The sequence below is a fragment of the Rhinopithecus bieti genome, unplaced genomic scaffold (assembly GCF_001698545.2).
Source record: "Rhinopithecus bieti isolate Rb0 unplaced genomic scaffold, ASM169854v2 scaffold_495, whole genome shotgun sequence".
NCBI classification, from domain to species: domain Eukaryota; kingdom Metazoa; phylum Chordata; class Mammalia; order Primates; family Cercopithecidae; genus Rhinopithecus; species Rhinopithecus bieti.
Window position 1 is genome coordinate 514,911 of NW_016803120.1, and position 26,703 is coordinate 541,613.

At 38.2% G+C, this 26,703-nt stretch overlaps 1 protein-coding gene across 1 annotated transcript in view; it reads left to right on the plus strand.

Moving 5' to 3' along the window:
* Positions 1-26,703, plus strand: part of UBR1 (ubiquitin protein ligase E3 component n-recognin 1) — a 182,526-nt gene that overhangs the window by 95,746 nt on the left and 60,077 nt on the right. Inside the window, 13 exon segments of the mRNA XM_017858436.1 lie at positions 1,987-2,111; positions 4,246-4,298; positions 5,400-5,502; positions 6,620-6,668; positions 7,066-7,220; positions 9,225-9,324; positions 10,661-10,761; positions 14,857-14,943; positions 16,223-16,247; positions 16,250-16,403; positions 22,993-23,198; positions 24,533-24,626; positions 25,748-25,897. Coding sequence (XP_017713925.1) covers positions 1,987-2,111; positions 4,246-4,298; positions 5,400-5,502; positions 6,620-6,668; positions 7,066-7,220; positions 9,225-9,324; positions 10,661-10,761; positions 14,857-14,943; positions 16,223-16,247; positions 16,250-16,403; positions 22,993-23,198; positions 24,533-24,626; positions 25,748-25,897 — 1,402 coding nt within the window.

Genomic DNA, 26,703 nt, shown 5'->3' on the forward strand with positions numbered 1-26,703 from the left:
TCTGTTGCCCAGACTGGAGTGCAGTCGTGCGATCTCAACTCACTGCAACCTCCGCCTCCTGGATTCAAGCGATTCTTCTGCCTCAGCATCCTGGGTAGCTGGGACCACAGGCATGTGCCACTATGCCTGGCCAATATTTGTACCTTTTTTTTTTTTTTTTTTTTTTTTAAGTAGAGACAAGAGTTCACCATATTGGCCAGGCTGGTCTTGAACTCCTGACCTGATGATCCACCTGCCTTGGCCTCCTAAAGTGCTGGGATTACAGGCGTGAGCCACTGCGCCTGGCTATCATCTTGTTCTTGATCTCATTCTGGCTTTTGTTATTTACTTTACTGCACCAAACACTGTTTGGTTTGAATAGTTCTTTAGCTGGGGATTCTAGCAGTTACGTAAGTCTGTAAACATGGGTTCATTTTTACTTATTGTTTGTCAGAGAGCTAGTTGCTAGACTAGCTACATGTTTCAGCAGAAAGGGTAGTAAGCCTTTATTGCTGAGTGAGACTTAAACCTTCCAGGCTACTAACTCTTCCTGTCCAGAATATGCCAGTTAGAAGCAGATGGGAAAAAATGGGCAAATTAAGAATGTGTAAAATATTTTAAAATTGATTATATACTTTTCAAATTATGAAAACTCAAGGGAAATTTTACATTTGTCCTTAGAGTACTATATGAAGAATTCTAATATTGTAGTATAATTTTGCTGTTTTATTTTTACTGTTTTATTATTCCTACTGTTATTTTACTATTATTGTGTTTGCCCAAATTTATTGTTTTTTTCTCTTGTGATTTGATTTTTAGTTAATACTTGCTCTGTTCCTGAGTGTACGTTTGTTACTTTCAGGAGTCAACAGTTTTGTTTAAAAAATTATATTTCTGATCTATAGTGGAAAATCATTAAGAAACAGAAAAATATTTGGATTTAAAATCAGGAGCTCTAGTCTTGGCCTTGCTACCAGCTTTCAAGAGCATGCAGTTGCATTCTTTGGGCCTCAGATTCCTGATTTGTAAAATGTGGAGGTAACCTACATGATCTCCAAGGTATCTTCTAGCACTAAAATTCTAGGGGATACTGTTTTTGGTGAAAAGTTATGAAAATTACAAAATGCTTTACAAATGTAAAGAGGAATGAATGTGTTGGAAACGAATTCACTTGACAAAAAGTCTTACTTTGGCAAATTTGTAGAATTCATCAAATCTCTTAGGCAAGGGGTTTCTTTGTAACCCTCTTGTAGATATCATAGGACTTCGTACAGATACTGTAGTGTTGAAAATCAGTGGTGACATAAGGCCATATATGGTAAGCTTTCTTGAGGCAGTGGGAATTAGATGCTATTGACACCAGTGAAGTTCTCATACTTATTTTAGCTATTTTCTTTCTTCATTTGGCAGTTTATTGTGATGAAAAATGGAAATCTGACCTTGTGGGCATTTTCACAACACCAGTCATTCTTAATATGTATTACTGTTTTGTCATTTAACACATAAAGACATTTTAAAGTATTTTGTTTTTCAGTTTTCACTTTGTTCTTTGTTAAATAACAGGTAGAGACAAAATTGAGAAAGATCTTGAAAGAAAAGCTATTCAGTGATGGCCACTGCTCATTCAGATGCCATCAGCCATGTGTTCTGGGTTAGAAACACATGCTAATTTATTTGAGGGGCCTTGTTTATAATGTGTGAGTATGTGTATGTGTATGTATACATGTGTGTATGTATACATATGTGTATGTATATGTATGTGTGTTTGTGTGTATGTGTCTAAGCAAGCTAAGACAAGGCCTGGATTCTCCTTCAGGTCACAGTTTTCTGCCTCTGTCTTTCAACATAGATTCTTGTTCAGATGCGAGAACACATTCAAATAACTTTTGCCCCTCTCTCACAGACTTAATTTAATGCAATGTTCTGTGTGTAAGTGCCTCTGATGGGGAGAGATTTAAATAGAAAACAATTATTCTACTTTTTTTTGTTTTAAATTGTTTGAACTAGGTGAGCGTTATGTACCTGGAGTGGGAAATGTGACCAAAGAAGAGGTCACAATGAGAGAAATTATTCACTTGCTTTGCATTGAACCTATGCCACACAGTGCCATTGCCAAAAATTTACCTGAGAATGTAAGTCTGATTTTGATTTTATCTCTGTTTACCTCAAGATGGGGTAGATTTTTCTTTTTCTTTAATTGGAAACTACTTCAAAATTTTAGGCAAAAAGTCCTATATTATTACCTTATAGATGTAAACCAATCACCTTCATCCTTTAGTGGTATAAATTTTAATTCTGGGAGAAACTCCTTTACTTTTTGTTTACTTTAAAATAAAGATTACTCCAGAGGAAAAAAGGGAACTTCCTGAGATACTGGGACTGGGTGGTGTGTTAATCTGGGTCTTCTGAGAAGCAGATCTTGTGACAAAACATTAAGATTTTTATTAAAGACAATGGATCTGGGAACGAAAAGGGGAGGCATCAGGTTCTGATGCAAACCTGATTCCCAGTGAAATAAAGAGGGAAGGAAAGTTAAATAGAAGCATCCCAGACTGCTGGGCTTCAATGGCCTTTCCATCTGTTGCTTCCCATGTCTCCCAGAATGAGCTTGCCTGAGTATCTCTGCCTTGCTCATTGTCTGGGAATGACTGGTGAGAAGCTTGGCCTTGGTTTCACCAGAGCACAGCAGTTGAGGCACGTGGTCATTTACTTCCTGTAATTAGATGTCTGCAAAGTGCATTCACATGACCATGACCGCCACAGGTGGTATTTGTGTTTTTGTATATACAGATACTGTGGTAATAGTCCTACAGATTATGAGTCTGATATTTTTTCCCTCTGAGATTTGAATATGAATTAGAAAAATGATTCTTAAAAAATAATTATACTTACCTGTGCTGTCAAGACTTTCCAAAGAGGTAGAATAGGGATATATGTATACGTGTGTGTGTATATGTGCGTGTATATAAATGTGTGTTTGTGTGTGTGTGTGTGTATATACACAATATATATACATTTTTTTTTTTCCTTGAGACGAAGTCTTGCTCTGTCACCCAGGCTGGAGTGCAGTGGCACAATCTTGGCTCACTGCAACCTCCGTCTCCCGGGTTCAAGCGATCCTCTTGCCTCAGCCTCCCGAGTAGCTGGGATTACAGGTGCGTGCCACCACACCTGGCTAATTTTTGTATTTTTAGTAGAGATGGGATTTCACCATATTGGCCAGGCTGGTCTGGAACTCCTGACCTCAAGTGATCCACCCGCCTTGGCCTCCCAAAGTGCTGGAATTACAGGTGTGAGCCACGACGTCCGGCCAAGGAATAAATATGAAAAAATATATATATTTATATATTTAGACGGCGTCTCGATCTGTTGCCCAGGCTGGAGTGCAGTGCTGCCATCTTGGCTAACTGTAACCTCCGCCTCCCATGTTCAAGTGATTCTCCTGCCTCAGCCTCCTGAGTAGCTAGGACTGCAGGCGTGCATCACCAAGCCCGGCTAATTTTTGTATTTTTAGTAGAGACGGAGTTTCACTATGTCGGCCAGGCTGGCCTTGAACTCCTGACCTCATGATCTACCCATCTCGGCCTCCCAAAGTGCTGGGATTAATGGTGTGAGCCACTGCACCTGGCTAAGTATATATATTTTTAAGGAAGTTTATATTTCTTATCTTTACAAGACTGCAGGAATCTGAGCTTACTATAGTAGTTTGACTGGGTCCTTATCTTAATTTTAAATGGCTTTGTAAAAAAATAGTGTTCCCTGTTTAAGGAAAAGATCAGGTCAATCAGAAAAAAACTTACTATATTTGCAGAAAGTAGATTAGGACATCTAGACATGTGTATTGCTATAGATTACTAGTTGGAGCTCATTAATTTTGTTACCTTGGTTTTAGGGATTAGTATAGCATGGGCATGTACATAAATGATGGGGGTAATGAATATACTACATAAAGAAGACCTTCTTTTCTTTGAAGTATTGGTAATACTGTGTGTGTATGCCGTAGATGTATGTGTGTACTTGTACACACATATGAAAGCAAACTTAGATAACCTTTCTTAAGCAGTTTATACATACATCTTATCTCCTACGAAGTTGGTCTCCCAAAACATAGATAATTGGTTTTAGACCTAATTTTTTAATAGTGGAAATTGAACTTTTAATTATTTACAAAGTACTTCAGAGATGCAGTTGAAAATTTATTTCACTTCACAATGAAGTGGAAGTCATTATATGAAGGTAAAAATGACAAAAATATTGTTTCAACAGGAAAATAATGAAACTGGCTTAGAGAATGTCATAAACAAAGTGGCCACATTTAAGTAAGTGCTTAATATTTATGTTTATTCTAAAAGGTAGATTGATCTTTGTTCTTGTACTTTGGATACTTTGTAGAAGCTCTGAAGTTCTTACCTGAACTCCCAAGAATAAGAATGGAATATAGATTAGAAAGGGTGACAATGAGGGGCTCACAGTAGACACTTAGCACCTGTTTGTTGAAAAAAATGAGTGGTTTTGGCAAGTGAATAAGAAATACTCATTTATGATATTAGATGATTTATTTAGATAGTAAGTAAATGAACTTTTCTGATACTCTCTTTCCCATTAATCTGAACCCATGATTTCATTTATTCCATAAAATTTTATATGCTAATTTTGGATTTTTCTCTAGTAGAATTAAAACTATTTTATAATATTTTCATTTGAGTATATACAATGGAAATAAAATTTGATTGTATTAATCTTTGAAATTTGAAAATCGATGCTGATAGTGAATTTCTACTTGTTGCAGTATTGTGTTTACAGATACATTACTAGTTTCAAATAACTTTTAAAATAGGGTATAGCTTTTCTTATGATCTAGTAATGTTCATTGAAATATTCGACTTAGAGATTGGATAGAAACCAAAAGCTATTTAATGTTTAGAACAAATATGGAGTACTCCTTTTGACCTTAATGATCTTCCTTGTAGTACTATATAAAGGATTCAGTACTACGTTTTCATTTGCAAATTACTAAGGTTATGATGTCTTCCTACTGTTTTAGATATGACCTTAGACAGTGAAGTGCCTAAGGTCAATGAAATGTTCTTTAGTTGAACCGACAACCTTTAGGCATCACAGACTCTTAAATCTCTAAGAAGGTTTAGAGATAGGGCATGGTATCATTTCTAGATAGTATAAAACAAACTTCTCCAGATTTGTTGGAATTTCATTGTTATAAAACAACTTAGCTGTTATCAGGCTTTGTGTTCACAATGTAGGTTTTTAGTTTTATTATTGGAATGGAATTTTTCATAAGCTAAATGAGACATAATTTTTTTCTGTATATTTGACCTCTAGATTAATTTTTAGGTTTTATTTTGTCTGTATTTTATACTTCAAGAACACTGCAGTTCATCTTTTATATTCCATCTATTTAGGAAACCAGGTGTATCAGGCCATGGAGTTTATGAACTAAAAGATGAATCATTGAAAGACTTCAATATGTACTTTTATCATTACTCCAAAACCCAGCATAGCAAGGTAGAAAAAAGTATCCTTTTCAGTAAATAAACCTAAATGCTTTATGCTTTCTAACTCCACAGAAAATTTTCTTCTTTTTCTATAGTTTCATGCTGGTTCTTATTAATAGAGGGCATTATGTCACCCAAGAATTAAAATTGAATCAATAATGTTATTTAGTATACAGGCAATATTCAGATTTTCCTGATTATACTACATATGTCCTTAATAGCTCTCTTGGGAAGAGGATTCAATCAAGCATCATGGACTTCATCATTACACCCTCATTTGATCGTCATATTTCTTTAGTCTTTTTTTTTTTTTTTTTTTTTGAAACGGAGCCTCACTCTGTTGTCCAGGCTGGAATGTAGTTGCACGATCTCAGCTCACTGCAGCCTCCACCTCCTAGGTTCAAGTGATTCTCCTGCCTCAGCCTCCTGAGTAGCTGGGACTACAGGCACATGCCATCATGCTTGGCTAATTTTTGCATTTTTAGTAGAGACGGGGTTTCACCATGTTATCCAGGCTGGTCTCAAACTCGTGACATCGAATGATCCACCCACCTTGGCCTCCCAACATCCTGGGATTACAGGCGTGAGCCACCTCGCCCAGCCAATAGTCTCCTTTAATTTAGAAGATAATTCTTTTGCATCTCTTTCTTTCATAGCATCAGCATTTCTATAGAATACCAAATAGATTCAACTTAAAACAGTTTTTGGCAAGAATACTATGTAAGTGATACATTGCATCCCATTATTAGGCACATATGTCCTTTTGTCCCATGAAGGATCATGTTAAGTTTGATCATGTTAAGTTAAGGTAATGTCTGGCTTTGTCCTTATAAAGTAAATACTTTACAGCCCATAGCACAGTACCCTGTACATAATAGGTACTGAGTAAATATTTTCAGTAGAAAATAATGGAGACTAAGTTTTTGACCAGGGATATTCCTCATCTATTTTGCATTAGTTTTCTCTAGAACACCATTTTATTTCTAGGACAAAGAGGCATTTGAATACATGCTTCAGTATATAAAGTATTTTAATAGGTGGTTGGGTCTTTCCTGATTGCTTTAAAGTATTTCATTTGTTTCATGCTTGCGAAGCAGTGTATTTAATGATAGATTTTTTTTTTATAGGCTGAACATATGCAAAAGAAAAGGCGAAAACAAGAAAACAAAGATGAAGGTAAAAAGTGAGATTCTGAATTGACTCATTTTGATTATTTTCTGTGGTTTTGTATCAGCAAAGCATATAGTTTTTTGTTTTTGTTGGTCTTTGAGAGTGGGCAGCTCAAGGAAGTGCAAAGAGCTTTTTGTTTCTTATTCACATATTAAGATATGGTATATATCAGTAGTGACTGAATTTAAAATTGATAGCAAATGTAGTTCATTTTGGGTGACTGATATAGTACTTACATTACACTTAACATTGATATTTTCAGTACTGGAAAGGTAGCAAAAAAGCATGTGTTGTTTTGCATGTAACCTATTATTTTTTGACATTTGCAATTTAGTATGTAGGATAACCCAAATAAAAATGTACCTGTTTGTCTCTTTCCCCATCCATTCCCCACCTCCTATAGCATTGCCACCACCACCTCCTCCTGAATTCTGCCCTGCTTTCAGCAAAGTGATTAACCTTCTCAACTGTGATGTCATGATGTACATTCTCAGGACCGTATTTGAGCGGGCAATAGACACAGATTCTAACTTGTGGACTGAAGGAATGCTCCAAATGGTTTGTTTACCTGAAATATTTTCTCTACATCAAGTCCTAGAGTTCTTGGGGATCTGGAGAAGATCTCAGGTCTAACTTCAGTTGGAACCACATCTAGAGCACTGGAAATGTGGGGGTCATTAAAAATAGCTTACAGACAGCACAAATTTTAGTGATATGTTCTTGTGTTTTAGCATCCTTACTCTTGGGAACCATTTCTGTTTAATAAAACCCATGGAAACAAAAACAGGTGTACTTATGCTAATAAATTGACATGTTGTTATTGTGTCATGATTTTTAATTTTACTTGAATTATAAGGAGACAGTATAATAAAGATTTGAAGATAGGTCTAGACTTCAGTCTTGGGTTTCTCCACTTCCTATTTAAGGAGCAAATAATAATTTTCTCATTAGTAAAATGGATAAAAGTGTAATTATTCATAGAGGTAGGAGAATTAGCTAATGTGAAAGCAGCTCTTTTTCCTTGTTACTGTTATAGATAAATACATGTTACTTAATTATGCCACGTCATGGTAGTTGTAACACCATGTTTATTTATACCTGCCTAATTCTTTTCCTTTGAGTATTGTTGGTCTACAGGTTCTAAATGCTGTCATTACCCTATGTGTACCTCAATTTTTGTTATAACACTGATAAATACATTCTCTAGTAAATTTCAAACTGTAGAGCTATGTTTGAAATCAAGTTAAAATTTCTCTCACTGAGTCCCAGTATGCTATATAGGACATAAGCATTGTTAAAGTTTTGTATATTCTGGAAATCATTGCACATTAGCACATATAGATCTACTTATTCTTGATAGCTGCATAGTCCATCATATGGATATAATGTGTTTAAGTAGTCTCCTATTAATAGACATTCAGGTATTTCTAGGTCTTTACTGTAACAAAGAACAATAAAAAGTACATTCTTATACAAATGTTTTTGCATACTTAAGGGAGTGTATTTGTCATACTAATTCCTAGTAGTTGGTATATGGCTTTACATTTTTGGTAGATGTTTTCAAATTGGCCTCCAAAAATGTTGTACCAGTTTACTTTCCCTTCACCAGTATGGTCAAAAGTGCTTACTTCCCAATACCTATGCCAGCTCTATATTTTATTAAACACCAAAATTTTTGCCACTGTAATAGGTGAAAAATAGGATGATCTTGTTTCAACTCATTTTTCTCTAAGTGAGGTTGAACTTTTTTTTTTTTTTTTTTTTGAGATGGAGTTTCACTCTAGTCACCCAGGCTGGAGTAGGCTGGAGTGCAGTGACACAATCTTGGCTCACTGCATCTTCCGCCTCCGGGTTCAAGCTATTCTCCTGCCTCAGCCTCCCAAGCAACTGGGATTACAAGCACCCATTACCATGCCCGACTCATTTTGTATTTTTAGTAGAGACGATGTTTCACCATGTTGACCAGGCTGGTCACGAACTCCTGACCTCAGGTGATCCACCTGCCCTGACCTCCCAAAGTGCTGGGATTACAAGCGTGAGCCACCAGCGCTGGGCCAGGTTGAACATTTTTCTTATGTGTATTCATCATTTCTCTTTCTGTAAACTGCTTAATGTGAACTGCTGAAACCTTTGTGTGTTTTTTACCTATCAGCTTTCTCATTTGTATACTTCTACTTAAAATAGATTTACCTTGCTAGGCATGGTGGCCCATACCTGTAATTGCAGCACTTCGGGAAGCTGAAGCAGGAGGATCACTTGAGCACAGGAGTTTAAGACCAGCCTGGCCAACATAGTGAGACGCGGTCTATTACCTCCCGCTCCCCGAAAAAAAATTAGTTGTGCATGGTGGTGTGCACCTCTAGTCCCCGGCCACTCAGGAGGCTGAGGCAGGAGGATCACTTGACCCGAAGAGCTTAAGGCTGTAGTAAGCTAGGATTGCCCCACTGCCCTCCAGCCTGGGTGACAGAGTGAGACCAGTCTCTGAAAAAAATAAAAATTAAATTAAAAATATGTTTACCTGAAGAAGCTCAATTTTAAAGATCTCTTATTTTCCTCCTTCAGGCTTTTCATATTCTGGCATTGGGTTTACTAGAAGAGAAGCAACAGCTTCAGAAAGCTCCTGAAGAAGAAGTGACATTTGACTTTCATCATAAGGCTTCAAGTATGTTTGAGTATCGCTCTTCAACACGTTTGTCATTGAAAGTTTAGATCTTGAGGAGTTTTAGTTTGTCAAACCTGAAAGTTTATATCTTACAGAGTTTTAATCTGTCAGTCCTTAAAACATAAGTAACCCTGAAATAATTTTTTTTCCCTAGCATTCTTAGTTTGTAACTAATATTTTCAAGTATACTAATATATTTTTAAATCCCTTACTGTAGTCTTTACTACAGTCTTTTTACTACATGATCTCCCCACTGTTTTTTTTTTTTTTTGGTTGCATATATTGGTGTTTTTTTACTTTAATTCCTTATCTCAGTATTATCAAATATTTGCTGCTGTGTCAACCATAGCATTCATGTGACATGTCTTAATAAGATATTAATGTTTCTGAATTTTAAATGGTAGAAATCTGAATGATAATGTATTCATTTTGCATTGTATTCAACTTGGAAGAAAAGGATAGTTTTAAATTAGATTTCTAATAAATGCTACCTGATTAAGATAGTTTTTTCAAAGCACATTCCAGGCATGTTGATTATAAAAACAATAGGAGACAAATGTTTTCTGTTTACATGCTGTATTCTTTAGATCCCTGAAGACATCAAAAACCTATTCAGTTTATGGATATGACATCCCCACTTCAATATTTTGGCAATTTTGTTTCTCATTAAGCACTTTTGCTTAGATGTTGAGTAAAGCAGAGAAAAGACCAGAGACAGATATTTAGGGTAGCTTTCACTTAGCAGTGCCAGTAAAAGATGTAAGAGAGAGACTTAAACTCATTTTTAAATTTAGTAGATCATGTCATTATAACCCAGTACTTCATATAATTGCAGATTTGTTCATTGAAAAATTAATGTAGTTAAGGGATTGATTCGCAAACCTTGGTTATCAATGTAAATAACAGTAACTAGAAATTGTAATTTGTACATAATTATGAGGACATAATTGACCCTCCATATCTGTGGGTTCCATATCTAGGGATTCAACCAGTCACAGATTGAAAATATTCAGAGGGAAAAAGGAAAGGGTGGTTGTCACTGTGCTGAACATGTACAGACATTTTTTTTCTTGTCATTATTCCCAAAACAATATTATCTAACAACTATTTACATAGCATTTACATTGTGTTAGACATTATAAGTAGTCTAGAGATGATTTAAAGCATACAGAAGCATGTGTATAGATTTCATGAAAATATTACACCATTTTATGTAAGGGAATTGAGCATTAGTGGATTTTGGTGTCCATAGGGGTCCTGAAACCAATTCCCTGAGGATACCAAGAGATGACTATATGTATTTATTTATGATGTGTGATTTTGTGTTTTAAAAAAGGATTGGGAAGTTCAGCCATGAATATACAAATGCTTTTGGAAAAACTCAAAGGAATTCCCCAGTTAGAAGGCCAGAAGGACATGATAACGTGGATACTTCAGGTAAACTAGAAAAGTAAAGTGATCATATCTTGGTTTAAATATTTAAGAATTCTCTGCTTGCCTCCAAAATTAAACCGTTGTACCATTGTAGCCATTTACTACTGGTTTTCACAATCACTGATTCTTCATGTTAATAATTCTATTTTCCTATATTTTAGTGTAGTTTTAAAAATAAGCTAAGATTTATTCTTTTTTTTTTTTTGCCATTATTTAGTCACCTTTACTGAATACCTACCATGTGCCATGCTCATTTATAGATTTCTAGATGGAACAAGATAGACAAGGTGCTCACTATCATAGAACATATACTGTAGTTGAGGGACAGACATTAAACAAATAAATAAACAAGAAAATATCAGGGTAATTCAATAGATGAGTAAGGGGTTACTTTGGGTAATTAGGGAAGGCCTCTCTCAAAATACGGCATTAGAGCTAAGACCTGAATGACATGGAGTCAGTCTTAGAAGAGTCTGGAAGAGTACTCCAGAAAGAGGGAACAGCAGTGCAAAAGCTCTGTGGTGGCCAGAAAGAAGACCAGTATGGCTGGAACATAATGGGTGAGGGATGGAAAAGTAGGCAGTGAGGTCAGAGGGGCAGCCGGGGACCAGATCTTGTAGGTCCTTATAAGTCAGCATAAAGTGATAATTTTTTAGCACAATGGGAAGATACTGGCGGATTTTAAGTGACCTAATCTATATTTGTACAAGATGGTGTTGACTGCTGTGGAATAAATGGATTATGGGGAATAGGCATAGAAGTAAGGAAACTGTTAGGAGACTATTGCAGTAATCTTGATGTGAAATAAGCATGACCTAGGCTAAGATGCAGATAGTAAGAATCTGAACTGATTAAGGTGTATCTTTTTTTTTTTTTTTGAGACGGAGTGTCTCTCTGTCGCCCAGGCTGGAGTGCAGTGGCATGATCTCAGCTCACTGCAAGCTCTGCCTCCTGGGTTCACGCCATTCTCCTGCCTCGGCCTCCCGAGTACCACAGGCGCCTGCCACCTCGCTCAGCTATTTTTTTGTATTTTTTTTTTTAGTAGAGACGGGGTTTCACCATGTTAGCCAGGATGGTCTCGATCTCCTGACCTCGTGATCCGCCCGTCTCGGCCTCCCAAAGTACTGAGATTACAGGCTTGAGCCACTGCACCTGGCCGATTAAGGTATATCTTGACGGTATATGAAGATAGAATCTGTAGTACTTGCTCATCAGTCTGATGGGAGGGATGAAGGAAATGAAGAAATCAAAGATGAGGCTGGGCACGGTGGCTAATCCCAGCACTTTGGGAGGCCAAGACGGACAGATCACCTGAGGTCAGGAGTTCGAGACCAGACTGGCCAACATGGTGAAACCTCATCTCTACTAAAAATACAAAAATTAGCCAGGCGTGGTGGTGCACGCCTGTAGTCCCAGCTACTCGGGAGGCTGAGGCAGGAGAATCGCTTCAACCAGGGAGGTGGAGATTGCGGTGAGCCGAGATCGCACCACTGCACTCCAGTCTGGGTGACAGAACAAGAATCTGTCTCAGAAAAAAGGAAATCAAAAATGACTCCTGGATTTGGTTCTTGAGCTATTGAGTAGATAGCATTGCCTTTGGAGACAAGTGAATTAAATAAGCAGGGGAGAGAGACGCCAGGAATGTTACTTGAATGGAAAACCTCCACATAGAAGCATGAAACTGGCTGGGTGCGGTGGCTCACGCCTGTAATCCCAGAACTTTGGGAGGCCAGCATGGGTGGACCACGAGATCAGTAGTTCAAGACCAGCCTGGCCAAGATGGCAAAACCTCGTTTCTACTAAAACTACCAAAAAAAAAAAAAAATTAGCTGGGCATGGTGGCAGGCACCTGTAATCCCAGCTACTCAGGAGGCTGAGGCAGGAGAATTGCCTGAACTCGGAGGGTGGAAGTTGCAGTGAGCCAAGATCGCGCCCCTGCACTCTAGCCTGGACGACAGAGTGAGACTCTGTCTCAAAAAAAAAAAAAAAACAACATGAAACCAGGATTATGGAGCTTCTGCACTCATTGCATTCATTAAGATATTCTGATGTTTATTACTAAATATTGTTTTGATAATTAGAATGTATAGAGTAGTTATTTTTCACATTCTTGTCAATTGGAAATCTTGGTACTGATTTATACTTTCAGCTATAAGAGGGCAGCTCTTTTTACTACTTAATTAGAAACAGTCCTTAAGCATGATGTAACGATGTAACTATAAGATAATGATATTATTAAAATTCTTCTTGAAGTAGATTTTATGAATATTTAGTATTTGTGTCAAACTAGCCAATATTATTTTAAGATATAAAATCAAACGAAAGTAGGTAACTATTAAGAAAGTCAGTTGAGGTACCATTTAGTTCAATGTTCATATCCCATAGAGATGGTGCTATGAATTGCAGATCTAGTCCTGAAAATTCGTTTTCAATTAGAATACTAAATTTTATTATCAAAATATGTAAAAGCATACATATCTGCTGTTAAAAACATTAGATACTCTATCCAGATGGTCGATTTAAAGCTATGTTGTAAGTGTTCATCTTGGGAAATTTTTCCTCATGAGACCAAGGTTCCTTCAAAATATAAATAAATTTTACTGGGCACAGTGACTCATACCTATAGTTCCAGCACTTTGGGAAGCCAAGGTGGGTGGCTTGCTTGAACCTAGAAGTTCAAGACCAGTCTGGACAATGTGGCAAAAACTCCATCTCTACAAAAAATATAAAAATTAGCCAAGGATATGGTGGTGTGTGCCTCTAGTCCCAGCTACTTGAGAAGCTGAGGTGAGAAGATGGCATGAGCCTGGGAGACAGAGGTTGCAGGTGAGCCAAGATTGTGCCACTGCACTCCAGCCTGGACAACAGAGTGAAACTCTGACAAATGAATGAATTAATGCATTAATGAATGAATTAATGAATGTATTCATGCTGAAACCATGACCTTTGTTAATAAGAATGAGGCAGTTCTGTGTAAGCTGTTGAGGAAATGTCTCCGAAGATAGGCTGGGTACGATGGCTCACGCCTTTAATCCCAGCGCAGACCCAGGCGGGTAGATCACAAGGTCAGGAGATCGAGACCATCCTGGCTAACACGGTGAAACCCTGTCTCTACTAAAAATACAAAAATTAGCCAGGCGTTGTGGTGGGCGCCTGTAGTCCCAGCTACTCAGGAGGCTGAGGCAGGAGAATGGCATGAACCCCGGAGGCGTAGCTTGCAGTGAGCCAACATCGCGCCACTGTGCTCCAGCCTGGGTGACAGAGCAAGACTCTGTTAAAAAAAAAAGAAAAAGAAATGTCCCTGAAGATAAATGATTAAGTGAAAAGAGGATGTGTGAAACAGTATGTATGGTAGCATCTCTTTTATGAAAATAGATGTAAATATAAAAATTATATATTCTGATAGAGCTGTTGCAATTAGGGAGAGGAGGATTTTACTTTCCATTTTGTATCTTTGTCTTTTTTTTTTTTTTTTTTTGAGACAGGATCTCGCTCTGTCACCTAGGCTGGAGTGCAGTGGCACGATCTCAGCTCATTGCAACCTCCATTTCCCGGGTTCAAGCGATTCTCCTACCTCAGCCTCCCAAGTAGCTGGCATCACAGGCATGGGTCACCACGCCCGACTAATTTTTGTATTTTTAGTAGAGACAGGATTTTGCTATGTTGGCCAGGCTGGTCTCTAACTCCTGACCTCAGGTGATCCACCCTCCTTGGCCTCCCAAAGTGCTGAGATTACCCCGCCTCTGCCTCCAAAAGAGTAGTCACCATTTTGTGTCTTTGTTTTTATGTGTTTTGCACAAAATGTTATTTCAAATTAAAAAAATTTTGTTTCCTGACAAATCTCTTGAAAGCTAACAGAGGCATCCCTCCAGCCTACTGAATCACCTGATTGTGCTACCAGTGGCCTCCTCAGCTGAATTGCTCATTGACCAGGGGAGGTGTTTGTCACAGAGTCACTTTTTTTCTTCATATATTGAAATAGTTTTAAGTGAAAGACATTTGGAGATATGATGCCAAAATTAAATTAGTGGATGTTTCTGTTCCTGGTCAGTCTAACGGTCTAACTAACTCTTTTAATGTTTCATCTGTTTTTCACAGATGTTTGACACAGTGAAGCGATTAAGAGAAAAATCTTGTTTAATTGTAGCAACCACATCAGGATCAGAATCTGTTAAAAATGATGAGGTATGACACTGTAATAACACTGTAGTAATGGTGACATTCATCTCTGTCTCTGAACTTTACTGGTGTAAGGGAGCTGCTGCTTTTTTGTCAGGAGAAACCTGTTTATTGTATAAAGTACATGAGATCTGTTCATCTTTTATTCATTATGTTTCTATATTGTGGGGATTAATGGTACGTGACAATGCAGTATAATTTTTGTATTTTGCAAAAACAGGAGAAATTGGTATATAGTAGAGCTCTATTAGAAATACCATATTTTGGCTGAGCGCGTGTGGCTCACTCCTGTAATCCCAGCTCTTTGGGAGGCGGAGGTGGGTAGATTCCTTGAGGTCAGGAGTTCAAGACCAGCCTGGCCAATATGGCAAAACCCTGTCTCTAATAAAAATACAAAAATTAGCCCAATGTGGTGGCATGCTCATGTAGTCCCAGCTGCTCAGGAGGCTGAGGCACGAAAACCACTTGAACCCTGGAGGTAGAGGTTGTAGTCAGCCAAGATCACGCTACTGCATTCCAGCCTGGGTGACAGAGCACGTTTCCATCTCAAAAACAAAAAACTGAAATACCATATTTTATTAGCTTTTAATATATTTTTAGTGACTTAAATTGGGTTATGTCTCACAATAAATGACTTTCATCAACAGCATTTTTTAGAGAAATATAAGATAGTGGTACATCTTAGATTCAATGAAATGCAATAATATTTGTGTTATTTCTATAATACAGTGAATCAGGTTTTGATGATTCTAATATTTATGTTATTAGAATAATACTATTTGTGGTTATTACATGTTCTTCCTAAAAGTAAAACACACTGGATGTAAATTTGAATAGAAATTTAAAATGCACCAAATGTATCTCAGTAATATTGTTAAAGTTAAAAAAGTTGTTAAAGTTCTCATTTTTAACAGTGCATTTAGAAGTAACTGTTAGAAATCAAGATTATTTAAATTGTCAGTGATTAAGTGATTGACAAATGATTTTGAAATTTTGTTTTATCCAATTTTATTTCTTAATGTACCTGCACTGAGTATAAAAGGCAGTTAATTGGATATTTAAGGTTCTTAGCTTTTTACAGTAAATTATTTAAATAACTAAAGGAATAATTAGTGTGTGATGTCATGCAGCCTGTAATGCTAATTTTGAAACATTAAACTGAATCCAGGATGTAAGGGGTAATCAGAGTTTCAGAATCTTATTCTAAGGAATTTTGCCATCCAAACAGCGTATATAAATTTTTAACAGTGGATCTTACCTAAATTTGTCATTTCTTAATACCCAGATTACTCATGATAAAGAAAAAGCAGAACGAAAAGAAAAGCTGAAGCTGCTAGGCTACATCGCCAGAAGATCATGGCTCAGATGTCTGCCTTACAGAAAAACTTCATTGAAACTCATAAACTCATGTATGACAATACATCAGAAATGCCTGGGAAAGAAGACTCTATTATGGAGGAAGAGAGGTAAAATAAAGCAAACCCAATAATTACCAACTCAATTTTTGGAGGAAAAGTTAAATAGTCACTTTAAATTATGCTTTCCTAAAATGTATTTTGTGGCAAGAGAAATTCAACTATTTTCATTCTAGAAAGGTCAGAGTGAAGACTCTTAAGGTACTTATTGAATGTAATTTTACATTGAGTGCATTGAGTGTGCAGTAAAGTTATGTTAGGAACCTTTATGCACAAAAACCCATTATTTTGTATGCATTAGCACTTTTAGGTACACATTTACACATCAGTTCACTTATTTCACGTTGTTATTTCTAATAAAAATGACTGCAGCTATTGCATACTGGAAACAAATTCTTTGCCTGAAAAAGGTGGCTTATGCGAGTTTTTCTTTTTTTCTTAAAGAGAAGAAAGACATTGCCTATAACTACAGGTATGGATAGTACCTTGGAATTGGAATCAGTAAATCTGGTTTTCTGAGTTCTGACTGTGGTATGCTCTTAGAGAAATTGGTTAATTTTCTGAGCTGTGCTGTCTAGGCTATTATACAGTGAGAAAAGGGAGGAGACATAATAATGTTACTTTGAAAAGCATTCCAAGAAATTTAAAATACTGGAAGTACCCGCTTTGGCCCTTTTTTAAGACAAGCTTTCACTGCTGTTTAAAACAATATGTGTTGTGGGCTGTGAGCAGTGGCTAACGCCTGTAATCCCAACACTTTGGGAGGCCGAGGCGGGTGGATCACCTGAGGTCAGGAGTTCGAGACCAGCCTGGCCAACAGGCAAAACCACATCTCTACTGAAAATACAAAAATTAGCTGGGAGTCCCAGCTACTTGGGAGGCTGAGGCACGAGAATCGCCTGAACTTGGGAGCCAGAGGTTGTAGGGAGCAGAGATTATGCCACTGCACTCCAGCTTGGGCAACAGAGCAAGACTCTTTCTCAAAAAAAAAAAAAATGTTGTGGATACTTTTAGAAAATTGTGCTTTTGGAATAATAGTAGGCACATTACATCCTATCTGATCTGTATCTTTAGTCTTGAAGCTGAGTATGCTAACAAGGACCATAAAGAATAATGATTATATTAGTGATTAAAAATAAAAAGATATGAAGGTATGCTTTCCTTGGCTGACTATATTGTAATAAAACTGGAAAATTTTTTTTTTTTTTTTTTTTTTTTTTGAGATGGAGTCTCGCTCTGTCGCCCAGGCTGGAGTGCGGTGGCCGGATCTCAGCTCACTGCAAGCTCCGCCTCCCGGGTTCCCGCCATTCTCCTGCCTCCGCCTCCCAAGTAGCTGGGACTACAGGCGCCCGCCTCGTCGCCCGGCTAGTTTTTTGTATTCTTTAGTAGAGACGGGGTTTCACCGTATTAGCCAGGGTGGTCTCGATCTCCTGACCTTGTGATCCGCCCGTCTCGGCCTCCCAAAGTGCTGGGATTACAGGCTTGAGCCACCGCACCCGGCCAAAACTGGAAATTTTAAATGACAAGCCAAAGTCCCATCTCTAGATACTGTGTATTAACAACATACTATTTAGAAATAGAAAGAAACTACTGACGATAAAATAAGAAGGTGTAAGTAAAGGTGTACTCAGAGTTCATTTATGGACTTAATGCTTTCATTATTTATTTTTATTGCCTGATTGATTGGACATGTGATTTTTTAATGTGTTCTTATTGAAAACAATTTAAATAATGCAGGAAGTCCCCCTTTGACCATCTTTGCATTACTGAGCTTTATCCACACGTAACCATGATTACAAATTACCACTGTTCTTAGACCTCTTTCTATGCATTTATGAACATGAGTACATGAAGAAATAGTGAGGCTTGTTTCGTGTTTTCTAGTGGTTTTTCTTTTTTAACCATACATTTTGTCTGCAGCTTGCTGTTTCAATGTCTTAGGAATCTTTGGATATCAGTACGTATCACTCTATAGTGTAGATTCTACATCATTGTTTATGACTGCTGCATAGTGGTCTCTCATGTGGTTATATAGTAGTTTATTTATCTGACTTTAGACATTTAGGTTGCTTCTAATTTTTCCTTATTACAGTTAATGGGAACCTTTTTGTATGTGTCTTCTTGTGCAACTGTGCAAGTACTTAGTCAAGGAGTCCAGTAAGGGAAAGGGCTGCGTTAAAATTTTTATAGATGTGGCCACATTTCCATCCAGAGTGGTTTTACCAGTTTCTGCTCCTGATAGTGTATATAGGTGCCCAGTTTACTTTGTTCTCACCAATACTTAACTATTTTCAGTACTTGAAAACATGTGATGTTATTAAAATTACAGATTTGTGCCAATCTGGCTGAATTTCCCCAGTTGCTAGTTAGTACCAGGTAGAGCATCTTCTCATATGATTATTCACTGACCTTTTACATTTTATCCTCTGGGAATTGCCTATTATTATTCTTTGCCCATCTCTATTGGGTGCTTTGCTCTTGTCTTATTGACTTATATAAATCTTAAAATTAATACTTAACTTTGTTACATATGTTTCCCATATTTTGTCCCTGTTTCTTTAACCTTAATTATGGGGTTTAGCCATAGAGAAGTATGCAGTGTTGATAAAGACAAATTTATCAGTCTTTTAGAGTTTTAACTTTTTGTATTAATATTTTGTTTAAGAAAGCCTTTCCTATCCCAAAGTCTCAAATATATTCTCTCATATTTTTTTAAACCCCCTTTTTTTCTTTTTTTCTTTTTTTTTAAGAGATGGAGTCTCACTGTGTTGCCCAGGCTAGAATGCAGTGGCTCTTCACAGGGATAATTATGATGCACTACAGCCTGAAACTCCTGGGCTCAAGTGATCCTCCTGCCTTACCCTCCTGAGTAGCTGGGACTACAGACGTGTATCACCACACCCAGCCAAAATTTTAATTACATAGTTTTACACACACACACGAGATGGAATCTTGCTTTGTCACCTAGACTGGAGTACAGTGGTTTGATCTTGGCTCACTGCAACTTCCACCTCCTGGGTTCAAGCGATTCTCCTGCCTCCACTTCCTGAGTAGCTGGGATTACAGGGGCCTGCCACCACACCTGGCTAATTTTGTTGTTGTTGTTGTATTTTTAGAGAGATGGTGTTTCACCATGTTGGCCAGGTTGGTCTCGAACTCCTGGCCTCAAATGATCTTCCCACCTCAGCCTCCCAGAGTGCTGGACTTACAGGCGTGAGCTATTGTGCCTGACCAAATTACATAGGTACATTAATAATTTTCCTCTTGAAAGCTGAATGTCAGAGATAAAGCTAAAGTTCCATCTGAGCACCAGCCCAAATCCTGGACTTCTTTCTGCTCCTTAGAGGTTCTCTGGTTATAAGTTTTATGTGTATCTGCCAGAATTTTTCCTATGTTATTAATACAAATATATGTAGCCACAGAAATTATAGCATGTCATTCAGCCTTTGGTTTTATTTACATTAATAGTATTATGTACATATCACTCTACAACTTCCCATTTTCACTCTGTATTATGTCTTGGAAATCTGTGTTTGTTCTTATATACAAAACGAGCTCAGCATTTTTCAGTCTTGGCATTTACGCAGCTGTTTTTTTTTTTCATGCAGTATTGTCCTGTGAATTGTGGGACTGCATCCTGTGCCCACTAGTACCTTGTGACAATCAATAAGTAAACCTTTCATAATTTATTGCTAGATGCCTCCTAGGAGATGGTTCCACATAATTACCACCTTTTAAAAACTGCAGAGTAGGCCAGTTGTGGTGACTTACGCCTATAATCCCAGCACTTTGGGAGGCCAAGGCAGGCAGATCACGAGGTCAGGAATTTGAGACCAGCCTGGCCAACATAGTGAAACTCCGTCTCTACTAAAAATACAAAAAAATTAGCTGGGCATGGTGGCAGGCGCCTGTAATCTCAGCTACTTGGGAGGCCGAGGCAAGGAGAATCACTTGAACCTGGGAGGCAGAGGTTGCAGTGAGCTGAGATCGCGCCACTGCACTCCAGCCTGGCAACAGTGCAAGACTCTGTCTCAAACAAAACAACAAAACAAAAAGCTGCAGAGTATTGTCTGTTAGGTAAGTTCATTTATAATGATGATGAGTATTTATTTATTGTTCAGTGATATACCATAGTTCAGGAAGCTTCTTGCGCAGAGACAATATTGCAGAGTAGTTCAGAGCGTAGACTGTGAGCCTAGATTACCTGGATTAAATCCTGGCTCTGCTACATACTATTAAGGAGTCATTGGGTGAGTCTCTTATTGTCACTAGGCCTCAGTTTCTTCATCTGAAAAGTGGAAATGTCACAGGATCCTTAGGGTGTTGCTTTTCCAGCTAGAAACCTCTGTGGCCAGTGGCACCTTTGCCAGAATTTTGCTCAGTCTCTCTGGGCTCATCCTGCCTACTTGACCCAGCAGGCTGCACTTGGCTCACACTGCCAGCCTGGATCCCATGCCTGCCAAGGGTGAGCCAGGTGTGGAGTGACCAGGGGTGCATGAGCGGGCACCTGCAGGGTCCAGCCACTGTGCACAGCCAGGCACGCCAGCTGCTGCGGCAGGGCAGGCACCTCTCAGCACTGGGACAGGGGCCAGCTCTGTGCAAGCCTGCACCTGGATCATATGCACCAGCAGCTTCTGCTGTGGGGACTCGTGTCTGGACAGTGGGAATGTGGTAGCACCTGGAAGCTCAGAGATGCCAGAGACTGCAAAGCCCCAAAGAGAGTGTCACAGCCCTGGCTCAGGGAGCCCCTAGGTCTGGGCTCCCTGAAGGACCACAGCTTATCTCTCCTTGTCACCTGCAATATGGCAAGTGGTAGATGTGGGCATTTCAGCCCTGTTTGTGTTACTAGCTCTTTCAGTCCTGCCATTTGGTGGTTCCTGAGTTCTTGTCCTGCATCCAGGAAGAATGAGGTACACAGACAACTGGAGGGTGAGCAAGGTGGAGAGCTTTATTAAGCAACAGAACAGCTCTCTAGGGACCCGAAGTGGGTAGCTCTTTCTGTAGGCAGGTCATCCCAGTGAGTGTCCAGCACTCAGTGGAGAGGAGATCCAAAATGGGTATTGCCTTTCCACAGGCAGGTCATTCCAGTGAGTCAGGAGACTTGAATTGGGTCGCTCCTTCCTGCAACTGGTAGTCCCCATGTGAGTCTGGCTGAGTCTGGGGTTTTTATGGGCTTCAGAAGGGAGAAAATGCGTGCTGATTGGTCCATAGACAGACCTGGAGAAAGCACCATAAATTCTCACTCCAGGTTGTGGACTCCACCTGTAACTGACATACCGGTCCCCAGGCTTCAGGCCATTCCTGGTTTGAAGGTGGGACTTCACTGGGGACCCACTCCTTTCTGCCCAGGAACCTGTCTTCCTCCTGCTACCATCAACATGTCATCCACAACTCCCTGGCTGTTTGTGCCAAGGGGCATCTGCAGGCCCATGCTGAGCCACCTGTTTCCCCTTGGCCTTTCTTCCATGCTTATCAGCACCCAAAGGCCAGAGGGGGCCAAGGCAGCAGGGGGCTGGCGTGTCAGTACTGCCCCAAGTGTGCACACACCTGGCCGGGCCACGGCAGCACCCGGGCTTGGCCACAACTTTGCTCCAAAATCAGAATGGGTGTTGGGAGTGGGGAGAGGCTCAGAACAGGCACTTCTGAGCTGGGCAGCTGCAGCTGTGCCTGGGAGTGTGGAGCTCTTGCCCCACAAACTCGGAAGGGGTGGGCTCCCTCCTGTTCCCAACCCAAGGGCTCCATGGAACACGTTGCCCCAGCCACGCCTCCACTGCCGCAGCAGACATCTTTGCAGCAGCTGCTCTAGACGTAATAATAATACCTACCTCATAGGATTATTTTAAGTATTGAGTAAACGTGTAAAGTATTTGAAACAGTGCCTAGCTTCACAATCAGCATGTTGTAAATATTTGCCATTATTTAAATATTGTACACATCAGTAGATCCTGAGTTTTGCCCAGTCAGTAAGAGTAGATTCTAAGAATTGCTGAATCATTAAGGTGTAAGTTTTTTAGTTTGAATAGCTACTAAAATAGAATAGAAACCTGAATGCTTAATGACAGGGAATGGATAAAACTATTATGGCACATATAGTAAGAGCTGTGCATCCATTTAAAAATGTTTCTGAAGAAGTTTGAATGATGTAAGAAACTATAAGTGAATACAGCAGGATGCAAATCTGTGTAATGTGATTTTATTTATATGAAGAAGTATATTATAAATAGAAAGCAGACTAGAAGGAAATGTACAAGATTACTAGTGGGTATCTCTAGGTTGTGGGAATATAACATTTATACTATTACAGATTTCCCAAAATTTATTCAGTAACCCTGTATTACTTTTATATCCAGAAAAAAAAAATAACCCAGCTTATTGGTATAGTAAATTAAATAAAATTATAATATACATTACATTTTATCATCTGTTTTTTTGCACTTAGCAACACTTGTATTTTGTAATAAGCAAATAACTGATAAAAGCCACAAAGGAAGGGGGGAAGCTTTTAACTTAATATTGCTAAATATCATTTTATTTTATTATCTTTCTTATATTTCTTGCCTATAGTTACTTAAAATCTACCAAAATATGAAGACAAGTGACCAAAACATGTGTCCTCATTTCTGGTCATTTCTTTTGGTAGCACCCCAGCAGTCAGTGACTACTCTAGAATTGCTTTGGGTCCTAAACGGGGTCCATCTGTTACTGAAAAGGAGGTGCTGACGTGCATCCTTTGCCAAGAAGAACAAGAAGTGAAAATAGAAAATAATGCCATGGTATTATCTGCCTGTGTCCAGAAATCTACTGCCTTGACTCAGCACAGGGGAAAACCCATAGAACTCTCAGGAGGTATGTATTCTTTAATAAATATCCTTTTGTGCATTTATTTTCATGCCTGTGTAATTAAAGAAAATAATATTTGAAAGACATTTGGAAGTAAGGTTATATATCTACCATACCGTTATCATATTTAAGAAAGTAATAATAATCCAGGAATATCATCTAATATAAAATCAGTTTTTCTCCAACAGTTCTCAAAATGTCTTCAATTGTTAGACTTTTTTTTTCACTCAGGATCCAGACACATTTCATGTGTTGCTTTGGTTATATTTCCTTTACTCCATTTTAATCTAGATTAGTCCCTCCTTTTTTTATGATAGTAGTTTTTTTGAAGAATTCAGGCCACTTGTTTTGTATAATGTATCACATTCTGAATTTATTTGATTGTTAAGTTGCCTCCTGATTAGAATCATGTTAAACATTTTCTTGGCAATAATGCTAATTAGATAATTTATTGCACTTGTTACATCAGGAGTTAGCTGCTTTAGCATTATTCTTATTTTAAAATACCCTTGGAATAGGCCAGACATGGTGGCTCACGCCTGTAATCCCAGCACTTTGGGAGGCCGGTGTGGGTGGATCACTTGAGCTCAGGAGTTTGAGACCAGCCTAGGCAACATGGCGAAACCTCATCTCTACAAACATATTAGCCAGACATGGTTGCATGAGCCTGTGGTCCACAACAGGGTGAGACCCTATCTCAAAACAGACAAACAAAAAAAGCTCCTTAGAATAATGGTGATAATAAAGACTAGCATTTATTGAAAACTTAACATTGCCAGGCACTTGTTAAGTGCTTTATGTGTATTTACTTAATCTTCACAATAGCCCTATGAGTTAGTTATCACTATTGGTTCCATTTTATAGATAAAGGACCTGAGGCACAGAAAGGTCAAGTAACTTACCCATGGCCATGAGTTATAAGTGATGAAACCAGAATTTGAAATCCTCCATCTGTGCTTTTTTTAATGAGGTTATAATTCCCCTAAGTATCCCTTAAAATTATTATTTATCAAATTACTATTAAAATTTAAAAAGTAAATTATATTGGAAACATAGAAAATCACTTAAATAACCAAGATAATGCAGATTAAACCCAATATTCGAGGTTAAAAAATAAATCAAAGATAGAGTTATTAATCCATACTAAGTTTAGAATCATATCTGACAGGTTAGCTTTATGCTTTTCTCTTTTGTTACTATTACTTTTCTCTTTTTGTTACTATATATCCTCCCATTATGATATTGTGACACTTTGCTTGGACATTCCTAAGACAGTTTGTGATTAGACTTTAGACCTGATAACCTATCTCTTTTTCCCTCCTTTTTATACCTTGTACCAGAAACCCTAGACCCACTTTTCATGGATCCAGACTTGGCATATGGAACTTATACAGGAAGCTGTGGTCATGTAATGCATGCAGTGTGCTGGCAGAAGTAAGTTGTCCTTCTGACATGTTCTTGAAAGAGAATAGGAACATTGAAGTTCACTCAAGGCCACAAAAAGGCATGTTTTCTCATGTCTTCTTTCCTTTCTTCTTATTTGAATGACTGAAACAGTTTTAATTACTAATTCTGTTTGCATGAATTATTATTATCAAAATTGGAAAGTGGTGTGTAAAGTTACCAACGTTAGATTTTCACTGTTCCTTTGTGCTTGCTCTCCATGAACTAATCAGTTACTCTTCATCAGTATTCATGTAAAAAAAAGTAATGATTGGCTGGGCGTGGTGGCTCACACCTGTAATCTCAGCACTTTGGGAGGCCGAGGTGGGAGGATCACCTGAGGTCAGGAGTTTGAGACCAGCCTGGCCAACGTGGTAAAACCCTGTCTCTACTAAAAATATAAAAATTAGCTGAGTGTGGTGGCATATGCCTGTAATCCCAGCTAGTCAAGAGGCTGAGGCAGGAGAATCGCTTGAACCCGGGAGGTGGAGGTTCCAGTGAGCCGAGATTGCGCCGTTGCACTCCAGCCTGGGAGACAAGAGTAGTCTCAAAAAAATTAATAAATACAACAAATAAATAACAAATAAGTAATCTTTATACAAATCTAATTTCCCTCAAAACATACTGCTGTGAAAAGTACCTTTGAAATAGAATAGGATGACTAGGACAAGAAGTTCTCATTCTATCTCTGGAAAATACAAAATTCAAAATGTAATTCCTGAAAATCTTTTGTGTAGAGTTTACCCATTTGGCATTAGATTACAATATATAATTTTTCCAAGATAGCCCTCACTACTTCAGTTCATCATTAGAAACTGAGGAAAGTAGTGTCCATGCTGTATCACCATGCTTTTGAGGTAAGAGATGAGTTATGATTCAATAAACTTATTTTAAATTTTTATCTGCTCTGATGTATTTTCCAATTTATTCCCAAAATAATAGGCAACCTGTTTCTTCTGTGATTACAACTTGTGTGTTTTTGCATGTATGTTCTAAAGATGTTTATTGAGGCAAAATTCTAGATTTTAAAACTTGGATTAGAGCAAGTAGAGATACACATGTAGAGATGCATGTGTAGTTCTAAATGCGCCTGTGTCTTTGTAATTTTGCAGATATTTTGAAGCTGTACAGCTGAGCTCTCAGCAGCGCATTCATGTGGACCTTTTTGACTTGGAAAGTGGAGAATATCTTTGCCCTCTTTGCAAATCTCTGTGCAATACTGTGATCCCCATTATTCCTTTGCAACCTCAAAAGATAAACAGGTATATTTTATGTTTTGGTTAATTTTTAAAAAGTTGGCCAGGTGCAGTGGCCTGTGATCCCTGCACTTTGGGAGACCAAGGTGGGTGGATTGCCAGAGCTCAGGGGTTCGAGACCAGCCTGGGTAACACGGTAAAACCCCATCTCTACAAAAAATAATAATAAAAAAGTTAGCCAGGCGTGGTGGCACATGCCTGTAGACCCAGTTACTTGAGGGGGCTGAGGTGGCAGAATCACTAGAGCCCAGGAGATTGAAGCTCCAGTGAGCCAAGATTGCGCCACTGCACTCCAGCCTGAGTGACAGAGCGAGACCCTGTCTCAAAAACAAATAGAAAGTTGTCTTTAGTTCTTTAATTTGTGCCTGTTTTTGTTAGATAACTGTTTTTTATTCTTTAAAGGGATTAATACTTTTTCATTTTATATCTTGTATTATACTTTTAAAATGTGATCAAAAGCCTAATTTTTTTGGACTCTCAGAGAAGTATAATGTTTATTTACTCAAATCTATATATTGTGGTTATATTTTCCAGCAGCCATTAAAGCAATAGAACTCTGACCTCTGCCTTAGCACTCACAAAAGGAGAAAAGATGCAAAAAAAATTCATTCCTTTCATATGGCCCTTTGCCATCATTAGAGTTGCCAGTTGGAGTCTGATAGCTCTAATGATCTTTGTATTATTTTTAATTTAATTTTTCTGAAGATCCAAATGCTATAGCTCTAGAGATGTGGACAAATGTTAACTAAAAAAATTAAATAAAAACACTAGATTCATTTTATATATATAATATATATATCATTTTATATATA